This window comes from Berghia stephanieae, chromosome 7 (assembly GCF_034508935.2).
Source record: "Berghia stephanieae isolate SIO BIC M18660-M18661 chromosome 7, UCSD_Bste_1.3, whole genome shotgun sequence".
Lineage (NCBI taxonomy): Eukaryota > Metazoa > Mollusca > Gastropoda > Nudibranchia > Aeolidiidae > Berghia > Berghia stephanieae.
In genome coordinates, this window is record NC_088366.1 from 36086029 (window position 1) to 36111028 (window position 25000).

The 25000-nt window shown below is 34.7% G+C and overlaps 2 protein-coding genes across 4 annotated transcripts in view; both read left to right on the forward strand.

Annotated features, from left to right (window-relative positions):
- The window catches only part of LOC144976538 (uncharacterized), a 15194-nt gene extending 12693 nt beyond the window's left edge, over window positions 1-2501 (forward strand). The window contains exons 5-6 of the mRNA XM_078920833.1: window positions 1569-1725; window positions 2481-2501. Of these exons, the coding sequence (XP_078776959.1) occupies window positions 1569-1725; window positions 2481-2501 (178 nt within the window). The remainder of the gene's footprint in view (window positions 1-1568; window positions 1726-2480) is intronic.
- The window catches only part of LOC144977173 (uncharacterized), a 44977-nt gene continuing 21634 nt past the window's right edge, over window positions 1658-25000 (forward strand). For 2 of the 3 annotated variants that reach the window (XM_078922053.1, XM_078922055.1), the window contains exons 1-12: window positions 1658-1725; window positions 2481-2586; window positions 5812-5897; window positions 8900-9078; window positions 11096-11269; window positions 12489-12683; window positions 14038-14214; window positions 15189-15447; window positions 15840-16002; window positions 17513-17591; window positions 21431-21772; window positions 23557-24141. In XM_078922053.1, the coding sequence (XP_078778179.1) occupies window positions 2539-2586; window positions 5812-5897; window positions 8900-9078; window positions 11096-11269; window positions 12489-12683; window positions 14038-14214; window positions 15189-15447; window positions 15840-16002; window positions 17513-17591; window positions 21431-21772; window positions 23557-24141 (2287 nt within the window). In that variant the 5' untranslated portion in view covers window positions 1658-1725; window positions 2481-2538. The remainder of the gene's footprint in view (window positions 1726-2480; window positions 2587-5811; window positions 5898-8899; window positions 9079-11095; window positions 11270-12488; window positions 12684-14037; window positions 14215-15188; window positions 15448-15839; window positions 16003-17512; window positions 17592-21430; window positions 21773-23556; window positions 24142-25000) is intronic. The other variant, XM_078922054.1, reaches the window with a different exon arrangement.

Sequence of the window (25000 nt, forward strand, 5' to 3'; positions counted from 1 at the left end):
TGATCGCTGCATTGTAGGGAGTTTGATGATCAAATGATCAAAATGACCTGGTTTGAGTAATGCCAATTGACAATCCTGTGACTGAATATGGAAGGATGGCATTGGACAGAAGCTTATTTTGGTTTTTAGAAAATTATACTACCTTTACTCTCTCATGTCCGCATCGTTGAATGATAGGAAGGTGAAAATATTTGCTTAATTGTAGTGAATAGAAATTAATCATGAAAAGTTTAGTTAAAGGCTCGGTTCCGTCTCCTTATTTTTAAAAAACCATTTCAGTAGCAGGTTAAAGTGAAAAATAGAACAATTTATTTGTAATCTATATGCCTAGCCTAAGTCTGAGATAAAAAGGGTAAGAGTTGAAAATAAAATTTATGACTTCAGTTTTTAGAACGCATTTTTTTCCTCAAGTTCAGAAATAAAACTTGTCATGCCTGGATGCAAACCCAGTATGTTTGTTTATGAAGCATAACCACTTATTACTGACATCAGGTCACCTCAGTAAAACATCAAGACGCTCAAAATTGATACACATTTAGCAGGGGGTAGAAATTAGACCTGTAAATTCTCAGTCAATTAACTGAAATCAGTCAATTCGTCGAATTCAAATATTTTTAAAAAGGAAAGAAAGAAATGAAGAAGAAAGAAAAAATTCATGAATCGTAGTCGAATGACTGTAAAGTAATTAGGAATGTTCCACAGCGTTACGCATAGCTCAAGGGCCGTTTATATTTACGATGGATATATTGCCAAGGCTAAGCGACGCTTCTTAGAATTGCCATGTCTGAACACACCCCAGTGTATTTTCACACAGCCTTCGTGAAATTATCTTTTCACTTTCCAAACCTGTCGTGATCCCAATGGTAGCCAATTCTAACTGAGCCGCCGAGTGATAAATTTCACTGTTTCATCTAAGCCAAAATTGACCACATTTACTTGGTAGAACCTAAAAGTATGAAAAAGTTTAATGGAAGTGCGTTATGAAGACACCTTCAAATCGAAAGTTGTATGATTGCTACAAGCACATCTCGATTGCCTCACATTGTAAACAAACTGGTTGACCGTTTCTTCACTGATGTGGGTACCTAATTATAAGAAACAATTGTACGTCGCCTAATTAATTCCCACGTAAATTAGTTTTCTGCCATTGTTTTGCTCAAGTGAGCTTACTGTTTACTATTCATCTCGATTCTTTGGATTTATCTGATACGATACAAACAGTTTCAGTCAATTTTTATAGAGCTCATTTACAGGTCTAAAAAATGAAGAAATCAACCTACAGCAGACTAGAAATTTGAATTTTTAGAGTAATAGATAATTAACATTTTTTTTTAACAAACAGAAATTCATTTTATTCATGACAAGAGAGAATACGTCTTTAGAGTCTACCTTGAGATAGACTGAGAGTTGAGTGCAAAATGGGTAATGAGAGTTAAGTTTTTGATTTAGGAAAAAGGACCATTGTACTTAATGCCTAAAATGATAAAAAGTTGCTGAATGATGAGAACATGTTCTTTATGTGCGCTCGACAGGATGAAATATATCACTTTATCAAATGTCAATTTTAGATTAGATCACTCTGTCAACTGTCAATTTAGATCAGACCACTCTGACTTCAAATGTAATTTTAGATCAGTATCAAATGTACTTTTGATTATCACAATACAAAATATCCTCGTTTCAGATATAATAAGGCCAGAGGATTTCACGGACAAAGCCCAATGGGTGAGAGTTTCACAATTTAAAATATATTTGCTATCAATCTCTCTCTCTCTCTCTCTGTCTCTCTCTCTCTCTCTATCTCTCTCTCTCTCTCTGTCTCTCTCTCTCTCTCTCTCTCTCTCTCTCTCTCTCTCTCTCTCTCTCTCTCTCTCTTCCATCTATCTATCTATATATCTCTATCTATTCATAAAACAAAAAAAAACATGAAGAATAGAATACATTTTTATATAAAACGAGAGGTTGATATGTGCAGATATTTTAGAGTGCTCAACTATTTAAAGGATCCTAACGATTGTATATTTTCACCTTATGTTTATATACTCCACTGACCTCGCGGTTTCAACAGCTTTCCTGAAAATTCTTACTGGAATACAAACCAAGTATGATTTGATACAATGGCAGTAATAATCAAGTATGTTGTGCATGCCTTTTTCGTAACCGAAGCATTACTTGTAATGGTTATGATAGTAATAATAATAATAATAATAATAATAATAATAATAGTGATAATCATAATAGTGATAATGATAATAACAATAATATAGTAATAATAATAATAATCATAGTAATAATAATAGTAATAGTAATAATAATAATAATAATAGTAATAATAATAATAATAATAGTGATAATAATAATAATAGTAATAATAATGATAATAATAATAATGATGATGATGATGATGATGATGATGATAATAACAATTAGTCATAAATTCGTCATATAAAAAAACTAAAATATACATTCTTTTTTACCAGGCCCAGGGATGCCAAACATGACAACAGTAAGGGCACATATGTACAACCTAATGTGCCAATGAATCCCATGATACAGCAGCAGATGATGATGAGGTTTCCAATGCAGGTATTGCTTCATGAAACTCATGGTCTAAAATGTGTTACACTTAACTTAATCAAATAATATGTTCTTGTTTTCAGAAACTGTTGAAAAAAGAAGTTATGTCAAATCTGTTAAAACTAACAACCTGCCATCATCATCATTACCACATCATCATCATCTTTATCCTCCTCCTGCTCCTCCTTCTCTTCCTTTTCTTCTCCATCACCATCATCCAGATCTGGGCTCTGATTCATGGACCGAGACTATGGTAGTCTCAGACTATAGCAAAGCCTGAGACTTTGTAGTCTAAGACTTTGGGAAGTCCGAGACTACGGAAAGTAAGCTATTCATGGAGTCAGACTTCGCCCCTGACTATCAAGTCTCTGACTACGCTAGTGAAGTCTCAGACTACAGAGGTCGATCTATTTTTAACTGAGGATTCCTCGGAAATGTATCGCAAAACGTCATAGAAATGTGTTACTTTTCCAACTGCGCATGTGTCATACGAAATAACACAGAAATCATATCTATTTCTTGTTCGTGTTTGTTTTGATCGTTTTATTATATTTTTTTGGCCCCACAAATAAAAATAGTGTGAGTGTGAGACAAGTTTAGGCACAACAAAAAAACAATTAAGATGAAATGCAGTATAAATTGGATCGTCTGTACTCAACGATGGTTGGAGTGTGAACGAATCGTTAGCGTGGTGTGATAGAAATGATAAGGCCAGTGAGAGACTGAAATTTCTAGAAATAATGGACGATAAAGGACATAATAGAAATGTAATAGTAGTCGCAGTAGTATTAGTAGTAGTAATAGTAGTAGTAGTAGTAGTAGTAGTAGTAGTACCTAGTAGTAATAGTAATAGCAGTAGTAGTAGAAGTAGTCGTAGTAGTAGTAGTAGACATAGTAGTAGTAGTAGTAGTAGTAGTAGTAGTAGTAGTAGTAGTAGTAGTAGTAGTAGTAGTAGTAGTAGAAGTAGTAGTAGAAGTAGTAGTTGTAGTAGGAGTAATGATAATAGTGAAAGTAGCAGCAGTAGTAGTAGGAGGAGGAGGAAGTTACTATGAAACTGTGGGGGGGGGGGGGGGGGGGGGGGGGGGGGGGAGTCCCTGGAGAGTGTTTTGAATGGGCAAGATGAGGAGTGTATGTGCGATTGTCAAATCTTCGAGAAAAGAAAAGAAAAAACAAAAAAAACCCCAAAAAAATAATAAAAATGAATATAAAATCAAAAACTGTCGGGTATCCTTGTTCTAATCGCTTTACAATTACTTCCCCCAGCGTAGAGCACATATGATTTTGAAATTTAGTCCCAGACTACGATATTTACGCCTGCTAAATCGCGGGTGTAAATTTCACCCGTTTAGTCCCTCGTTTAATCTTAAGACTTCGCGTGGTCCGGCTTCATGAATAGCTTACAACGCCTTTTAGTCTGAGACTACGGATTTAGTCTAGGACTATCGTCGTAGTCCCACTCCATGAATTAGAGCCCTGCTCCTTAAACCCATGGAATCTTATTGTGCACATTTATGGCTCAATTAATTTTTATTCTCTCCAGAGATCTATGTTTTATTTAAACTATTCCATCGATTCAATTCTGTTGAACAAAATAGAATGATTATCATTCAAACTACTCTTTATTATAAAGTTTTGTCTTTGAGAAGAGTGATCAATTTCCACAGTACCAATTTTTATGTGTTCAGCATTATACATATGTGAGCGCGCATGACAGATTGGTCCAGAATGTACATCGGACTGAACTGAGAAAACAGAACAAAGAATTATGGAATAGGAAGGTGGTAGATAAAAAGAGAAAGAGCGGTGGGGGAGGAGAGGGGAAGAGAGAGAGAGAGAGAGAGAGAGAGAGAGAGAGAGAGAGAGAGAGAGAGAGAGAGAGAGAGAGAGAGAGAGAGGGAACAAAAGAAAAAGAGATAATGGATAAAGATATATCTATAGTGACTGAAGGACGAGATAAAATGAAGAGACTGATTATAAAATAAAAAGAGAATGGTGGAACAGGAAGGAGGTAGAAAGAGAGTGCAAAGTACTGCCATTTCTCCCCCTCCTCTCTCTCTCTCTCTCTCTCTCTCTCTCTCTCTCTCTCTCTCTCTCTCTCTCTCTCCTCTCTCTCTCTCTCTCTCTCTCTCTCTCTCTCTCTCTCTCTCTCTCTCTCTCTCTCTCTCTCTCTCTCTCTCTCTCTCTCTCTCTCTCTCTCTCTCTCTCTCTCTCTCTCTCTCTCTCTCTTTCTCTCTCTCTCTCTCTCTCTCTCTCTCTCCTCTCTCTCTCTCTCTCTCTCTCTCTCTCTCTCTCTCTCTCTCTCTCTCTCTCTCTCTCTCTCTCTCTCTCTCTCTCTCTCTCTCTCTCTCTCTCTCTCTCTCTCTCTCTCTCTCTCTCTCTCTCTCTCTCTCTCTCTCTCTCTCTCTTCTCTCTCTCTCTCTCTCTCTCTCTCTCTCTCTCTCTCTCTCTCTCTTCTCTCTCTCTCTCCTCTCTCTCTCTCTCTTCTTCTCTCTCTCTCTCTCTCTCCTCTCTCTCTCTCCTCTCTCTCTCTCTCTCTCTCTCTCTCTCTCTCTCTCTCTCTCTCTCTCTCTCTCTCTCTCTCTCTCTCTCTCTCTCTCTGTGCAAAAACTAATTCCATTAAATCAAATTTTCACACATCTATTGAGTAAGTTGTATTATTGTTGAGCTGACCCTGTTTTCCTTCTTTTGTTTGAAGTTTAAAGTGTTAGATTGCCTGACTGACTCATGGCCTTTTGCTTATCAGTCAATCAATCATAATGCCTAAGTTGCTGTCACCAGTTAGACCTTGAAGTCTTTGCAGAATTGGAGATCTTGTGAAATAGTTCTTGAAGGTCCCATAACACATTTAACTTAAAAAAGAGATGTCCAAGGCTATTGATTGACATGGTTAACTAGAGGGGAAATGAGCTCTTTCATATTTTAAAGCGATATAAAGAAAAAAAAAAACAGAAAATGTTTTACATTTTAGGTAAATTTTGTATTCTTCAAATACAATTTCTTTCTTGGAACGTAATTTTTTTTAAGGAAAGAAAAAACCATTTTACATTGCATGCCTTTTGGCAAGTTTGATTACCAGGTTAATGAGCTATTTGCCTGTGTAATGAAGGAGTGTGAATAACTACTGATATTATTTACCCTTATTTCTTCTTCCTAATGAAAAGTCTCCCAAGACAACTTATTCTTTTTCCAGGAATCATTGATGCTAATATTTATCAATATTATTCCTTTCCTCAGAACATGCGAATGGGTCCCCCGAACACCCCTCCTCCACCTTACAGTGCCCACCAGCAACCTGGTATGGCTATGCTTAACCAACCTAGGTATGTATTTGCTATGATTAACTAACTCTGATTGAATGTGGAAAGTCATTCTGACATGCCAGAAAAATCAGAGAGAAAATAAAAACACCAAAATAGACTATCCCCCCCCCCCCTAAATTAAAATAAAACAAAATAAGATTTTTAAAATAACAAATCAATCAATCTTGACTGTTTCTGGCAACTGACCATAAATATTATTCTCTCTACGTTCTAATATTGTTCCAAAAATGCATTTTTTAAATGTAAAGAGAATATCATTTTCTCAAATGATCAGTCTATAATTACCAAATGTTGATATTTACCATCTATTTTGGAACATTCGAAAAAGTGCATGCTATGTTAGTCTTTTAACTATTATCATATACATGATTTTTATCAGACAAGAGTTTGAGCTGAAAACTTTCCTGGCTGTCCCCATTAATTATGTCCATAGTTGAAGCTTGAAATGTAAACTTTTTTGTTCAAATTAATGAAAAAGCTAATATTTTCCTTTTACCTGAGTATTTTTCCCCCTCATTATTGCAGGCTTACTGTCATTGTAATATTTGCTTACCAGATAAAATAAGGGAGCGACATTTGCATTGTTACCCAAATAGTCACAGGGATATTTGGGCAATGTGGCCAAGATAGCGGTAAAATTATTTGGCCAATGTTGCAAAATGATAGGCTCAGGATTATTTGGACACTATTATTATACAGATTAAAAAAAGAAAAACAAGAAAAAAAAACCCAGCATCAAAAACCAGTGTCCTCCTTGGGGTTGGATCCCAGCTTATCTAGGTTGCAAGTCAAACAGCTTAACCACTACAAAACAGAGATACTTGCCTTTTGGCCATTTTTGATAATGCCATTCTTAATCTGTTTTCAACACTTTTTATTTCCTGGTTTTAAATGTTGGTTTAATTGTCTTTTTTTTCTTTGGGGGGGGGGGGGGGGGGGGGGGGGAGGGGATTCAAAACCACCATGTGTTTTTCTATGACTTTAGCTTTTGTGACTCTCTTTTGTAGGTCTTAGTGATGACTGGATCATAAAAGTGAACTGACCTAAGCCGCTCTCCCATTGGCTGAAAGTTTCATATGGCCAAATAGCAGAACAATGTCTTATAATTATTTCAGCAATATTGCCCAGATAATCTCTTTGATAAATTAAATGGTTCAATATTTACTATTTAAAATTTTGTAAAGACATCTTGAATATCAATTTATGTGCTCTTAATGGTTTTCCTCTTTTGTAGTATCAGATTGTTTTACGCACACTATTATATTGTACTTTCACTTTTATGAGAATGTGTGTTGATCAAGAGGTTATTATCATTTCTTTGTACTAGTAAAAAGCCCGCAATTTCGCGGGGAAAGAACTATTTTCATTCGATACTGTACTCACCATCATTTAATGAGGGCAGATTGGTAAACAACGTTGTCTGTGTAATTTGGTATATCTTCGGTTGATTTTTCTGTGTGGCCCAATAATATATTTAATAATATGTTCCCTCAACTAACCCCAAGAAAAAATTAAACCTAGTACCTTTAATTAACCCGAACAGGAAAAACAAACACCCTAGCACTTTAATAATACTTATGACTAAGCCTAATAGGAAAAAAAATCATCCGATCTCGAGCTAACCCTAATAGAAAAAATCATGACAAATTGAATAAATAAACGCCTGACAAAAGATCAAAGGTAAAAATACAAATTTAAAGAATGCTGGGGATGTAGGAGCTTTCGGAATGTCTCCCCCTTTACTTAACTTATGGAAAAACAAACTTCCTAGCACCTTTAATAAGACTTATGACTAACCTCTAGAGCTAACCCTAATAGAAAAAAAAACAACTCTCAGACTGCTTTGCACTACCTTTCAATATTTAACAAATCAAAATGGCGACTGAAAATGAAAACAATGGTCAAATTAAGAAATTTTAAACTTTCACAAATCTATCAAGGTTTGTTCTAGAGTTTTTAAAATACTTCTAGATATAATGACAAATTGAATAAATAAATGCCTGACAAAATATCAACGGTGAAAATACAAATTTAAAGAATACTGGGGATGTAGGAGCTTTCGGAATGTCTCCCCTTTGCTTAACTTATGGAGAAACAAACATCCTAGCACCTTTACTAAGACTTATGACTAACCTTAATAGAAAAAGAAATATCCTCGATCTCGAACTAACCCTAATAGTAAAAAAAGAATCAAAATGGCGACTGAAATACCTTCATGTGATCAAGTGAATAATATCACTATGAATGCCACGATTTGCTGAAAAATGCCAACACCCACACACACATGTATACACCACACACAAACACACACACACACACAAACACACACACGCACACACACACACAAACATACACGCAATTAGAACAAACACTGATCACCGCTAAATCAACAACACAACGGAAGTAATAATAATACTTGATGTCATAAATAGATGACGCAAATTGACAACTTTTTACAGTGCAAAATTAGTTGATTTTGGGAGTCAAGTGTCGTCATTGGTACATATTTTATGATATCTGACTTTAAATTATAAAAGGAAATCAAGTTATCTGTTTATCTATCTGTAAAAAATACATTTCTAATTTTCAAATCTTTCAGTAGAGTTGTGCGCCGTATCAATTTTTTTATTGACTCAAATAAGCACAATGTTCTCCTCAATGCTATATTTTTTAAAGAAAGGATGCATTATCTCTCAAATTCCGCATAGTAGTAAACAAAGTAATTCATAGATTGTTTTATATTTCATTTTTATGATAGTTGCTTCTAGATTTCTTGATTTTATTTCTGTTTTAGTTGGATGAAGCCTTACATTTGATTACCATTATGATAAGTTCACTCAACTAGCACGAAAATTAGCACTTTGCTGCAGAAGATGGTTGATCCCATAAGCAACATTTACTGGGTGAAATGGGGAATTTTATCCAACTGTCATGTTTGGGAACACTATTTATTGTCATGTTGAGAAATTCATAGAAGATAATTTTCTATTCTTTCATTACAGAACAACACTCAGCAAAAGTAAAGGAACACACCAGAAGTCAGAAAAAGAGAGGTTTTTTGAAGAACAGAGACAGAAACTTAGACAATTTGGTAAACCAGGCGCAAAGAAAGTTGATACAGACAGTCTCATTGGCTCTATGTTCAAGGTGGATGCGAAACCAGCAGTTCAGAAATCAAAAGGTCATTATTTTAATTTCAAATTAAGTGTTGGGGTCCACTAATTTGATTGTGTGTCACACAGTCATCTTACTCAGCTTACTACTCTGTCTCCATTAGCCCCATATTAAGGCATGAAAGGCGCTCTTAATATCACAGTTTATTTCCTGGTATCAACTATAAGTCAATCTCAACCTATGTGCCCAAATATATTTGTAAAAATTATGATACAGTAGTCTCCGTTTATAAGCACTCTGGTTACAGGCACCGTCCGGCTATAAGCACGCTTGGGAGGCGAAACAAGATTTTAACAATTTAAACGTACCCCTCTAAAAGCACGCTCACCAAAAAGGACTCCATTTATAAGCATGCTCAATTTTCTGACCATAACTTAATACGAAAATAAAAGAAAATGAGTAAATAACAAAAGAAAGATACCATTTTTAAATACAAAAGATTGATAGGGTTAACACTGTTAATGGGAACATCAAAATGCTCTGTGAGTTCACACAATAGTCACCACTCTTCCTCCCTTGCACAAAATGATTTACACCTTAGTGGTGAAAAGGAATGCGCGCCCTTCATAAAATCTTCAAGTGATAACAATAGACAGGCTAAGCAGCTAATGGAAACAGTTAGTCCCTGGGGGGGGGGGGGGGGAGTAGGGTGATTTTAGACATGTTGTCCACTTGTGGTTACGTTGATACGGTACTGGAAGCAGGGGAAGAAAAGGGAGGGCTCGGACTGTCACCAGATGTGGTCATAGTTAATTAAGACAGTCATTTTGATGACAAGTTTATTTCACAGTAGTGTTAAGTCTGCTTGTACAATGTTCGCACTAGTATTCTTGGTCTGTGACTTTCTTAATTTCACACTTGAGTCGGTTGACAAGTCTATTTTGTCCTCTGCATCAACAACCTCACATATTAAACACGCACTTAAAACCATCAGACTTTATCTTCAATTTAATCACTGAGAAAAGGATGACATAAACAGGAACATCCATCAAAAGTTAAGCAATTAACAATCGCAAGCTTCTTTACCTCTCGTCCCACATATATGGCATAATGCAGTCGCATACTGTGGCAGAAAAGAAAGGGGTTTAAATAAACTCAAAAGATTGACTTTAAAAACTACAAATGACTTTTGAATGGACCCATGGCAGTTTCAAGTCTGCATCCTAGTGCATATCATCATGTATACTTTTCGAACCTAAGAAGAAAAAGTTTTCCATGATGGGCAGGAGGCTACTTACTATGTCTTCTATTCCCTTATATGTTTTCTGAGTTTCTTTCTGTCTTTGTCTTGGAATGAGATTGCTTGGTTTTGTTCTGACCCTTGCCGGAGTCATAGCTGAGAGGGAAACAGTCACATGTTTAATATTAGTTTTGAGGGATCATATTTTTTTCCTTATAAATCATCTCTCTGTTATGTTTGTTAGTTATGTATTCTTTTTTTGGATATATTCTATTTAAGTGTATTCCTCTTAGTGAGTTCCTGTGTTGGTGTCTGGATGAGACTTTTTGGGGATCTCAGTACATTGATGATAGATATGCTCTTGAAATCTACATCTGTTCCTATTTAAACCATTCTCCTTTGTCTAACTTTTTATTGTGTGCTTTCAATTGTAAATCTATAATTATTTTGACTATCCCATTTTCTTCCTTTTTACTGGCGCTGAAATGACCTAAATTTGTTACAAGCGCTGTAAAACCCTTAAAAACAAAAACATGAAGCAAGAAAAAGTTATTCATAGTGTAATATGATAATTGCTCATAGACTTGGTACACAATAAAATTCAAATCTGCGTACAAGCAAGATCTGGCTTTAAACACACTCTGCTTGATTCCAGAGGACTGTGCTTATAAACGGAGACCACTGTATTTAAAATTAACTTTTTTTTTCAAAATATGTTGGCACTTCATTTTATAAGGGATTATTATCGTAATGAGTGAGCATTTCACTGTTGACATCATTTTTAACTGACACTTTTTGTTTATGTGTGGTCTTTCAACAAAATATTTTAAAACTTTATCTAAAGGGAAAGCATCAGAAGCTGATTCAAAAGCAGAAGATGATGGTTTTGGGGAATTCCTCCAAGGTCCAGCTTCAGATCCATCAGCAGCGCCAGATCGGTTGGAGAACAGCAACACTCTAACCGATGCCTTTGAGGAAAATGGAGAACCAACAACGCTACCAATTGAGGAGAAAAAAGGTATTGCTCTCTACTTTAATTACCCCTTCAACAGGGGAATTAAATTCTACTCAAACTGAAACTTGCATCCATTCTGCCAAGCAATCGCATAGCTCAATATCTGAAAAATTGTGTGTCCAGACAAAGTAAGAAAGAAAAATACAAGAAAAGAAACATCCCAATAATCAGCCTGTCTCGACTGGGGAGGCAGGCTGATTTTTTGCTATGTTTTTTACTTTCTCTTGTATTTTCCTGTCTTGCTTTGTCTGGGACTGTTTCCAACACACTTTTGAAGACCTTTAACTTTCACCGGTGCCTGGTTTCCAATTTTTCACTTTGACATATTCACGTAGCGGATTCAATGAGAAAGATTACAGAGAGCTAGTATCCAATTTGGTATACTCTAGCATTGGGTGAGGTAGAGAAGTGTCCCCATGCTTTCCATTAATTAAATGAGGGGAAGACAATTGTCAACTTAGTTTATTACAAAAATAATTAGTCTATTTTTACATCAACCATCCTAGGTTGACTACACTATCCATTCGAATTTCTTTAAGTCCTTCAGAGCCATAAGTCTTATGGGGCTAGACTTTGATAGTACTTTCCAATCAACAAGTTGCCTGTTACCATCCTTGTATTCACTTGACTTATTGCCAATTGCTTCCTAATCTTCGGACTGGGACACTTTTGCAGTTTCTCTGATTTGTTTCGTGAGTTCTTTCCATTGATGACGGTCTGCTGCGATAGATCTCAGGTATTCTAAATCCTTTTCGCATGTCAGTTCTTGTGTGTCATTGAGGCGCTTGAGGTCTTTATTTTTCACAGTGTATATGCTTGTTGTGGGTCTGCCTTTGTGTTTGTTATGTCTGCTTGGTGTTTCCGGTCAACATGTCTGACTCATGTTTCATAGTTTCTGCTCAAGCTTGTCTAAAGCTTCTCTTATTTTTAGGTTTCATTAGCACTCTTATAACATCAGGTGTTGCCTATAACCAGCTACTCACTCATACTCAAGTTAAATGTAGAGTGCTTTACCCAAGATCACAATGCTGGGGACAGAGTTTTGTTATCCTTGACTGTCCCCCATCAACTGATCAGCTCAACATCACTTGATTTAGTTACTAGAGGAAACCCTATGTACTGCTGTACAATCTGTTTTATCTTCCTGCTAAGTGTAGATTGGGAGGAGTTTCAACCACGAACATGGTGCTTTTATTTATGGTTTTGAATTCTCTACTTTTAGATTTGACTTCCATGATGTTGGAGTGTTCCGACCTGTCAGCGCCTCAGAAAGCAAAAGGTTTCCACAAACCAACTCTGAATGAAGTACACCGACCCAAACACCACGACAATCAGCGTAGATCCAGCTATCATGAAAGTGACCACTCCATCAGTTGGAAAAGTGCCAAAGATCTTGATGGACTGTTTCAATTACCTGGTAAGGTTTCATTTATTGTCTTTAATGTTTTCTTTTTCAATAATTGTTTTAGGTATTTTCACTCACCTAGATTTTGATGGTTCATTTTGAGTTGTATGCTTTACTTTAAAAAATTGGAAACTTATTCAATTATATAAATATTGCATGAGGTGTGGGCCATGGGTGCCAGTTTTCCGGTTCATGCCGGAATTCCGGTTTCGCGATATCTCGAAGTCAAATACCTCCGGTTTCAGTGTTTTGAGTAAAATAACCTAATACTAAATAGCATCGGTAAAAATTCGAAAACGTGATTCAGCCACCTTTTCAGTGTATGGAGGTAGATTCGTGAAAAAAAATGTTGAGGGAGTACCTCTGGTACTTTCTGTCTCTCTCTGTTCTTTGGCTCCCCTAGAGAGAGACAACTGCACTGACACTGTGTTTCACTATGTATTATAAGTTGGTTTTAAAATAAAATTAATTTTCTCATTGTGTCAATATGTTTGCTGTTTAATCATTTAATAATGGTATAAAAACGGTGATGAAATAAGAGTAAAGTTTAGGCCGCATTTTCAGTAAGAACATTTTCAGGTTTGGCAAAGTGTCGAGATTTTAGTTTCAGGTTTCAGCACTTCTTCCTGCTGGCACCCATGGTGTGGGCTGATTGTTGGGTAAGGAAATTTATGCACAAGGTAAACTCTTTGTGTCAAGATTTGTAATTTTAAAATGTATTTATTTTTTTTAATATATTTATTATTTATTTATTTATTGATGTCCAATGCAGAGACTGTCTGTCCAAACTGGTGGGGTTGATATTGAAATGATAATAATATTCATGTATATGGCTTTGGTAGCTCAACAGTAGTGTCTTATCAAAATCAAGCAATGTTGTGTATGGCCATTGACCAGTTGGTTGACAATGCATAGCGTCCTTTGGACTTCGCATCGTTTCCTTGGGTAAGACACTTTTACATCTCTTGCTCTCAGGTTTGAATGAGTACCCTGGCTAAAGGCTGTGCAAAAAGGGCGTCTAACTGGTAATTCAAACCGTATGAAATAGAAATTTGGTTCCATATGGTCTGCTGGAGGAATAAATGAAGCATTGTGAGAACCATGGAGCAGGTTAATGTGTGGACATGAACTTTATAATTGTTTGTGTTTTATTTTTATTTATTTACTTCTTTTTTTATGCTGATGATTATGCCCATTGTGATAGTGAAACTGGTGTTATTGCAAATTTTTATTTTTTATTTTTTTGAAAATGATGATGCTCATTGCTATATTCCAAATGACTATGGTAATGATGATAATAATGAATGAAGATGGTGATGACAGATGCATTGACAAATGATGCCTATTGATAACTGTGTACCACCAGCTCACACAGTAGCTGCCCCAGTCCCCACACAGCAGCCATTCCCCATGCAGCAGGTCCCACCAGGTCAGGGTGCTTCAGCCATGGTCAATAATGCATTCCTAGTCCAGGGTCAGGCACTGCCCACCAGTCATGCTGTTGACAATGTCACCTTAGCAACAGCGACACCCCACAATTTTGGTATGTTATAGAGGTTGAAATTTTACTTCTGTAGACCAGTCTTTTTCTTGAAAATTTTCCTAAATTTTTTAGGCTCTTAAATATAATCTTTTTATTTTATTATTTTTTCCCCCTTTTTTATTGATTAGTGATGTTTACTAATGTTATATATGAAGGTTTTTAATGGTATTTATTACAGATTTCTATTAAATTTCACTACAAAGACATATCTTTCGTAGTTATAATGCGTCTGAACTGAAGCAGGAGTAATTGTAAGGACTAATATTACAAATTTTTTGTAATGTAATAAAAAGTTATGGTGAAAAGATCCAGATTTTTAAAGTCACATTCCTTATTTACCAGCACTATTGGTTAAGGCATTGCACAATGACCCGGAAGGTCTTGGGTTCAAGACCCGTTTCAAACACTCACCTTTTTTTTTCCTTGGGCAAGATTATTAACCCCCAATTTGCTCACTTGGACAACATGGGTGATTCCTGTTGATTTTAGACATCTTGTTTGATGAATTATCTATATTCTTTTGTGGAATGTCTAGGCGACGATATCTTATGATGTTGTGGCGAAAGGGCATCATTTGAAAAATTGTTTGGCAGCTCTGTTGGTTTAGCTCCAATGAGAAATTTAGGAGTCGATGAGTCTAATCTGCCATATTTGCTATATTATGTGAAAGGGGAGGGATGGGGGGATCGCCTCATGTTGTAGAAATGTGAGACATTTAGGCCTTCTAGTATTAACCCTCTACTATTTGACTTTGTCTCCTAGTTCTGGGCTGAGACCACTTGATTTTGTGCCTGCTCATTTCTTATTCGTACATAACTTGAAATGAGTGCCTTTTGTTATTTGTACATTGCCCAGTACTTGGCCCATCTGTTTTTCTTATTTTGTCATTGTAGTTATTGATATCAATAGTAAATAAACGTTTCAGTTCGAATATATAAGCTTTCTTACAGGGCCATTATGTTTGCAATTCACAGCTGCTGGGCCTCTTCCCCACCACCCCCTAGGACCACCACCCACAGGACCGCCGCCAACGTATGGTGAAGCAACGTCTTCCTCAGAGGCTCTCACCCACCCAGGTGTCACTCAAACACCTCCCTTGCCACAGGGCACACCCCCAAATAACATGTTTGCCCCACCATCATCCAATGGACCAGTGAGTCTACCTGAGTGGTGTTCCTTTAATGAAAATCAAGTTCCTCCAGTATATAAACAGATCTTGGAGGCATCTTTAGTGTAAGTCATTTAATTACATCGTCAACAATCATCTTGCATTCTTAGATATTCTTCTTCTTCTTCTTCTTCTTCTTCTTCTTCTTCTTCTTCTTCTTCTTCTTCTTCTTCTTCTTCTTCTTCTTCTTCTTCTTCTCCTTCTCCACCTCCTTATCCTCCTCCCTATTAAGTAAATCAGCTGAGACTCTTTGTGCTCACTTTGCAGAGCTGAGATATGGTTTATGCCTCGATTATTTCACTTCTTTTTTTTTTCATAGGAGACCCTAAAGACAAATGTTAAAAATTGTGGCCAAGAAATGGAATTAAATATTACATTTTTCCTTGGTTATCAGAAAATAATTAATGTGTTCAAATTGTTTCTATCTTCACGTTTTTTAACCCAATGAAATTCACAGAGATGGAAAGATTGCTACAGACCGCCTGTACCCTATCCTACTGTTGAGTGGTCTCCCTAGAGAGAAGTTGGCCCACCTTTGGTCCCTGTGTAATACTGGTACTCCAGGCCTCTTAGTTAAGACAGAGCTGTGGCTCATCCTGGCTCTTGTTGCTCTCACACAGGTTGGTAGTGCTATCATCATTTTTGTTTCATAATACTACTACTACTACTACTACTACTACTACTACTACTACTACTACTACTACTACTACTACTACTACTACTACTACTACTACTACTACTACTACTACTAACTACTACTACTACTACTACTACTACTACTACTACTTAATAATAATAATGATATATAATAATAATAATAATAATAATAATAAGAAGAAAAGAAGAAGAAGAAGAGAAGAAGAAGAAGAAGAAGAAGAAGAAGAAGAAGAAGAAGAAGAAGAAGAAGAAGAAGAATAACAATAACAAATAACAATAATAATAATAATAAATATAATATTAATAATAATAATAATAATAATAATAATAATAATAATAATAATAATGTACTTCATCCAAAAAGGAAATTTTTGTACACATATATAAAATACCGACAATGATACTGACATAAACATAATAAATATAAGTAGTAAAGTGAAACTTAATAATAATATTGTAAAAAGTAAGAACAATTGCATGGGTAAATTACAAGGGCTGTACAGATTATATAATTGTAAAGATGTAGATGTCTAGTAAAGTGTATATTGATGTTAATAATAGTGTCCAAAAAAATTGCAATTTGTAATTTGGTTTAAAATGTTTGCAATTAAAAATACAACACATAGATAGACAAAAATACATTAATAAAATAATAATATATAAACATTAAAATGTAAATGATATAACATCAATGAAGATGACGTTACATAACAGTTTCGAAAACCCATACATACTCTCTTTTACTCACATGCACACCTCCACACAATCCCTACACACAAACACACAAACACCACACACACACACACACACACACAGGCAGAAGCATAAATGCTTGGAAAGTTGTAGAGGTATAGCATTGATAGTAATGGTCTTCTATATTGTGTTCCAAAAATTTTGTCCAATTCCGTTTCTTGGGAAATGTTGGGATTAACCAAGTTGCGATTATCCGGAGTGGACTGTACATCGTATTTCCATTATCTGTCTATCTTACTGTGTAAATTATATGACGTCTGTACAAAAAAATTCCTTTTCAGGATGCAATAAAGTATTCTTCCTCTTCTTCTTCTTCTTCTTCTTCTTCTTCTTCTTCTTCTTCTTCTTCTTCTTCTTCTTCTTCTTCTTCTTCTTCTTCTTCTTCTTCTTCTTCTTCTTCTTCTTCTTCTTCTTCTTCTTTCTTCTTCTTCTTTCGCTTCATTGTTGTTGTTGTTGCTTATTATTATTATTATTATTTATTATTATTATTATTATTATTATTATTATTATTATTATTATTATTATTATTATTATTATTATTATTATTATTATATTATTATTATTGAAAAGCTGTTTAGGGAAATTTACAAAAAATGTCAGTTTAATTCCAAACCTCAAGATTGTCTGTCTGATAGTCATGTTTTCTGTTTTCTGATCAGTTTTTTGGATGTTGTATCACACAAACTAGTTTGTAGTTAAACAGTTTTGTTTCCTCCTCAGAATAACCATGACACAAGCAGAGTTGACATTCTGGTCCGATGTCCTGTTCCTCCGATTCCATCATTTACTACAGGTCAAAGTAAGACAATACCAATGTAATCATTAACAACATCACCTTTATCATAATAATTTTTATCTTTATTGTCGTCACCTACATCACCAAATTCTTTCATCTTTACCAGTAACTTTAACTCTCTCCATCATTATTAATGATAATGACAATAATAATAATAATAATAATAATAATAATAATAATAATAATAATAATAATATAATGATAATGATACTAATAGTAATAATAATGATAATAATAATAATAATAGTAATAATAATAATAATAACAATAATAATGATAATAATGATAATAATAATAATAATAATAATAATATTGCTAATGATAATAATATAATACTGATAAAAATAATAATTAATGATGATAATAATAGTAATAATAATATTGATAATCAAATAATAATTAATATATAATAATATAATAATAATATATAATATAATAATAATAATAATAATAATAATAATAATAATAATAATAATAATAATCCTTTCTTTAAAAAATATAGCCTTGTGGAGAACATTGCGCTTATTTGAGTCAATAAAAAAATTGATACGGCGCACAACTTTACTGAAAGATTTGAAAAATAGAAATGTATTTTTTACAGATAGATAAACATATAACTTGATTTCCCTTTATAATTTAAAGTCAGTTTGAAAGTTCGTTAAGTCAAACAAATATCATAAAAAATTTACCAAAGACACTAACATCTCATGGCCACACCCTCAACTCTATCTGTCCAGTAGAGTCCTTACTTCCGTTGTGTTGATTTAGCGGTGATCAGTGTTGTTATGTAGTAGTGTGTTCTCATTGCGTGTATGTTTATATGTGTGTGTGTGTGTGTGGTGTATAGATATTATGCGCTTGGCTAAGAAGCTCATAACATTGCCATCCGGAAGTATGACGGACCAACACACAAAACTGTGTGTATCCATGAAAGTTTATAGTCAGGTTAATACAGTTCAGTGAGCATTACTCATAAACGCGGATGGCAAAAAATAATAACAAAGACCTGAGTGACGTCATCTTCGAACTATCTATACATGTGTGTGTGTGTGTGTGTGTGTTTTGGAATGTTGTTGCGTGGAAGAAAAAAAAAAGGGGGGGAGGGTGTCCATCAAGTAGAGAAATTCCTGAGCAGGGGGGGGGGGGGGGGGGGGGGTGTTTGCTAGGAACTGTCAGATTGGCATTTTTTCAGAAAATCATGGCATTCATAGTGATATAATTCACTTGATCACATGACGGTATTCGGATTTACAGAAATTTTAAACAAGTTTCACCGATTAACAACATCAACTAATATTACTGCTGATATTACTGTGGTTTTTATGCCATCGATGTGATAATTATTGCCCTGGGAAATATTTAGTTAAACGTTTCGGCAAACTGTCAATTGGTTCTGTCTAGCTTCTAGCCCGAACAAACCAAAAGTAGACAGATTCGGGGACTTGATATTTTTTGCATCCGCTTCAGATTTTCATTTGACCTCACCTAAGTAAAGGGGAGACATTCCGAAAGCTCCTACATCCCCAGTATTCATTCAATTTCTATTTTCACCGTTGATCTTTTGTCAGGCGTTTATGTATTCAATTTGTCATCATATAAAAGCGTATTAAAAACTCTAGAACAAACCTTGATAGATTTGTGAAAGTTTAAAATTTCCTAATTTGACCATTGTTTTGATTCTCGGCTGCCATTTTAATTTGTGAAGTATTGAAGGTAGTGCAAAGCACTCCCAAGTAAAGCGTGGTAAAGACTTGCGACTTATTGATATTGATGTCTACTGACTGATAAACTAAAATCATGCCGAATAAAGCATGGCAGCGATGACAAGCACATCGATTAAAATTTGCATCTAATCGTAATCAAACTAATCAAGAAAATGATTCTGGCAATATCGAATGAAAATAGTTCTTTTTACTAGTAATAATAATACTAATAATAATAATAATAATAATAATAATAATAATAATAATAATAATAATAATAATAATAATAATAATATATTGATGATAATAATATATAATAATAATAATAATAATAATGATATTAATTATAATAATAATAATAATAATATTGATGATGATAATAATAATAATAATAATAATAATAATAATAATAATAATAATAATAATAATAATAATAATAAAAGTAATAAAAATAATGATGATTATGATGATAATAACAATAATAATGATAATAATAGTAATAATAATAATGATAATAATACAGTTCACTCCGCTTAATCGCACATCGGTTAGTCGCATACTCCGCTTATATGCTACTCATTCCCGAAAAACGGAATTTTTTCTATATAATAGCACCACTTAATCGCACACCATCTCCGCTTAATCGCCACACCTTGACAACCAACAGTTATATGAAATGAACAATACTGTTCCCGTTCTACACAACTTTTCAGCCAAAGCATTTGATCAATTAGGAGCAATGGACAATATCAGCGTAAACTGACATCTCAGGATAAAACTGGACTCCGTTCAGCCACACAAAAGACAATGCCTAGTTATTGAAGATTCGGATGAGTCATCGGAATGTGACACACCACCCATGATAAACACTGAAAAACTTGTCTTGGTAGACAAACATCCACTTCATCCAAGAAGAACACTTGACAGATGATCTACATTGGCTAGATTGGAGACAAAGGTTTATAAGATCGACATTGGCTAGATTGGAGACAAAGGTTTATAAGATCGACATTGGCTAGATTGGAGACAAAGGTTTATAAATCTACATGCTATGAGACAAAGTTTAGACGACATTGGCTAGATTGGAGACAAAGGTTTATAAGATCGACATTGGCTAGATTGGAGACAAAGGTTTATAAGATCTACATTGGCTAGATTGGAGACAAAGGTTTATAAGATCGACATTGGCTAGATTGGAGACAAAGGTTTATAAGATCGACATTGGCTAGATTGGAGACAAAGGTTTATAGGATCTACATTGGCTAGATTGGAGACAAAGGTTTATAAGATCGACATTGGCTAGATTGGAGACAAAGGTTTATAAGATCGACATTGGCTAGATTGGAGACAAAGGTTTATAAGATCTACATTGGCTAGATTGGAGACAAAGGTTTATAAGCAGCTTGCACAGAATAGAAGGCAATCAACGCTTCGCGATTACTGTTCTAACAAATAATAATGTCACATTTTGTTGTTGATTAAACATATCAAAAGAAAAGATTTAAAATAAGAAAGAAAAAAAGAAGAAAAAGAAACTAATAAAATAAAAAAACCCCAAATAAATGAATTAAAAAAAAATAATAATAAAATAGAATAAATAAATAAAAAACAAACATTCCAATGAGGTCGTGTCTAGAATGTGAGGGTCCCAAGCCCGTAGAAAACTCAGAAGTTAAGTTCCTACATGAATGGCACATGAAAGCTGGGGCTTAAATGCTATTTCTAGCTTCTCCGCTTAATCACACACTCCGCTTAATTGACAAGCTAACCTGAACTCCCAAGGGTGTGTGATTAAGTGGAGTCAACTGTAATAATAATAATGATGATGATGATAATGATAATGATAATAGTAATAATTGATAATGGTAGTACTAGTAATGATTTTTTGCCATAGATTTAGTTAGAAATTCGTGGTCCTTGGGGCCAAGGTTATTTTCTTAATCAGGGGTGGTAACAATATCTTTTTTTGTAACAGTTTGATACATTTCCCATTTGATTAAACCCCCAGGTATTTTAAGAAAAGTTTTATTTGCATTGGGTTAAGGAAGCATGATTTAAGTGGAGATAATTTTATGATATTTCTAACCTCTGAGATGATAGCTTCCTTGAATTTACGAAATCATTAACATATCCATCCAGATGCAACACCTTCACCGCTGTCGAATACAAATCCCTCTCAACCTCACTCCCACCACCATCCAGTACTACCAACAGGAGGAGACCAGCCTGTCAACCACTCAGGTAGTGCCATACTTACTCACAACCTCACTACTACTGCCACTCTGCAATCGGAGCCACAACAACCTCCCTCCATCATGCATCCTCCAGCACCTTCTATTACCCCTCCACAACTCATGTCGAAGGCACCAACTGCTGGAGTAATGGCAACATGTGAAGCTGCAGTCGAAGATGATTTTGCTGATTTCCAAACAGCACCCACAGAATCCCAAGCGGTTGGACCGTCTGGTTTTAATAGCAAAGGTACGCTCTTTAGTCATAGTACTCCACTTTCAAGGCATCTTTCATAGGCAACTAGTTTTTAAAATTTTTTATTCAGTTTTGAAATTTTTTTACTTTTCAGTATCTTTTTCTCTCCTGTTCTTATGTGATAAAATTTTGAGAGTCATTTTACTCACATGGCAGAGGTAAAAGTTGAGCAAACTATTTGGAGACCCGTCATGTCAATATTTTTACAAATCTGAACCACACATATGTTGCCAATATGTAGTAAAAGATACACAAGATCACGCATACGTTTCGCTATACCTTAACAATGTGAAAAGTATCTCATAAAATCTGTCAACATCATTTTTTAGTCTGCCAATAGCAAGTTAGATATTTTGTGGCGTTTTGTTTTTGTTTTTTTGACTGCAGGATTGGGTATGCAAATTGGTAACCATCAATTCTTTCCTCACTCCCCCTACCTCCCCATCGGCACCCCACCAATTGCTCACTTTAACATTTTCTACCGTACTTTTGCAGCATATGTTACATTAAAATCACTTAACAAAGAAACAACTTGTTTTTTTGTTTTTAAAAACTGTCTCCTCTGTTATATTTCTAGTTTAGAAGGATACTTTTGAAACAATTAGTTTTGATAATGCACGTTTTCCACTTTGTATAGTCTAGATCTGGCATGAAATATTAGGTTGGTGATGGGTATGTCTTGACGAATGCTTGACTGTTTTCTTGAATGCAATATAATATAATTGTTTCTTGTGTTAAACTACCTTTCCCCCTTTTTTTTATTGCTTTTGAATGACAGGAAACATGTGGATATCTTTATAAAGTTGAGTAGCAAGTTTTAACTTGTAAAATTTAGAAAGAATACTTTTAATTACGTTTCAAACAGGAATAGGTTTTGGATTCACTGGAGAAATCAGTAGCTTTAGCACTGACCCAGATCATATCTATTCAAATATCACACTTTCATCCTCTCTTTTTTACCATGAATTTATCCTCAACCAACTAATACCCCCCCAACCCCCACAACGACCGTTATTTAATTTTGGAAAAAATGATACACCTCAAATGCCATGTAAAAGAATGAAGGAAATGTTATTTGTCTAAGAATTTTCAGACAATTTCTTGACTGGTATCAGTATCACTGCTCATGGATATTGAAATGCAAGTGACATTTGATATTCATAAGAATATTTCTAAAAGATTATATTCTTGCCAACAGTATATTCATGCTTTTCTTTTTCCTCTGTATAAAATGTAAGACTAAGATTACTTATCAGAAAGTCAACCGTTAGGCTTGAAATTTTCCATCTCTTCAAATGATAAAGATTTATTCTTCTAGTTGTGAAATTTTAGAAGCAATGAACAGCAGAGCAATCTGTCAAAATGATTTGAAACAACAACAAAAGATTTAAAAATTCAGAAAATCAGAGAATCAAATTTTCAACCCAGTGTCTTTAGAAGTTTGGGTGTAATCTTCTTTTATTTATTTTTTTCTATCTATTTGTTTTATCTTTTTTTGTTTTTCTTTTCTATTTGAGCATTTCTCTTTAGGGTTTATATTAGTATTTTGGGCCTTTTCTGTTTTTGTTTTTTGTTGTTGTTTTATTTGGGTTTTTTTTTTGGAGGTACTGTTTTTCTCATTGACATAGGTTGAAATGTTTTATTTAAAAACATTTATGGTCCTGTTTTCATCTCATCCCCCCCCCCCCCCCCCCAACCCTGTATTGTCCTGTTCCATTCTCTTCATACAATTGCTGATAGAATCTTTTGTAACTCTAATGCTATTTCCCCTTTCAAAGACATGCAGCAGGAAGACAGCTTTGGAGAATTCATCGGTGGTGGCGGAGGAGGCAATGGCAGTGGTGGAAGTTCCGACTTTGTAAGTGGAGTCTCCTCTTTTGATGTGGTGGAATCAGATCCTCTTGATTTCCCCCCATATCTCCCACCTCGTCATTGTGGAGAGCTGGAACCTCGACCCATCTCCATAGGGAATGGACATTTACCATCATGCTCCTTGCATCGTGTCAACTCACAAAAAAGTAACAACTATCATCACCATCACCAACACAACAACCATAATAATCACAACCATACATGTCATAACCAACCACAACCACAACTACACCAACAACAAATACAGAATCAAGCATGTCACAATCCTAATTTATTCAAACACGATTTAATGAATAACACCGCTATCATCAGGCCATCAGTTTGTGATGCAAAACCACCCCTTGTATGTAACAATGCCCCACCACCACCAGCACCACCTCAACCACCACTGTCATCTGCCGGCATGCCAGCTGCATTGTCATCTATCTGTCTTGATGATAAATATTCAGGCAATGTGCGGTCATTCTTCTGTAGCAGTGATTCTTCTACAGGCAAGTCTACCCTAAATACCATGGATGTTGTTGTAACACTCAAATGTATTTATATGTGTTGTGTGTATTTTATTTTTGCATTGTATCATTTTCATTTATATATGAGTAGAGCCAGATGCAATCTCATTCTGTTTTTATTTTTAAACAAGTCAAGAAATGAAACATCTTTTTTTAGAAAACTTCTGTAAGTTAATTGTAGCAATCCAAGCTATCTGTTCAATATATGGTCTGGAATCTTATTGTAATAACAGAAAAGAACATTCCACGATTGAAATATCGCCATAATGAAATAAAGATTATAAGGGTTGCTACTTAAGATATAAGGGATCAGTACTTGAATGGTACCTGATAATTCTAACATTATTTTTTGTAGTCTCCATTGTGCTGTATGATCAAATAAGATATTGCTTTTGCGTTAGAAATTTTAAACATTGAATGAATAATTAAAAGGTTAACCTTATTCACTGTATTATCTACCAATACTATTTATCCCTGCTAGTTTTCACCAGTAAGTCAATGTCATAACATTTTATTTTTTATGAAATCAGACTAAAAATAAGTTAATCATAAGACATTTTAGTAATTTGAAGATCACTCTTGTACAGTATAATGCTTATATGCTTAGCCAATTTTTTTATTTTATTGACGTAACCTTTGTCAAGAAATCTACTCCAGCTTTTCTATGGCCATGGCCATCTTCAATCATAAACATGTATTTGATCGCATACTCACAATGACATCACTGTTATATTTAAAAGAATGAACTCATAACATGTTGAACATATTATTGGACAATTTACAAATATTGTATTGTAAATAATAGATTTTAGAATTCTGGTCCAGGAAGATTATAAGAATT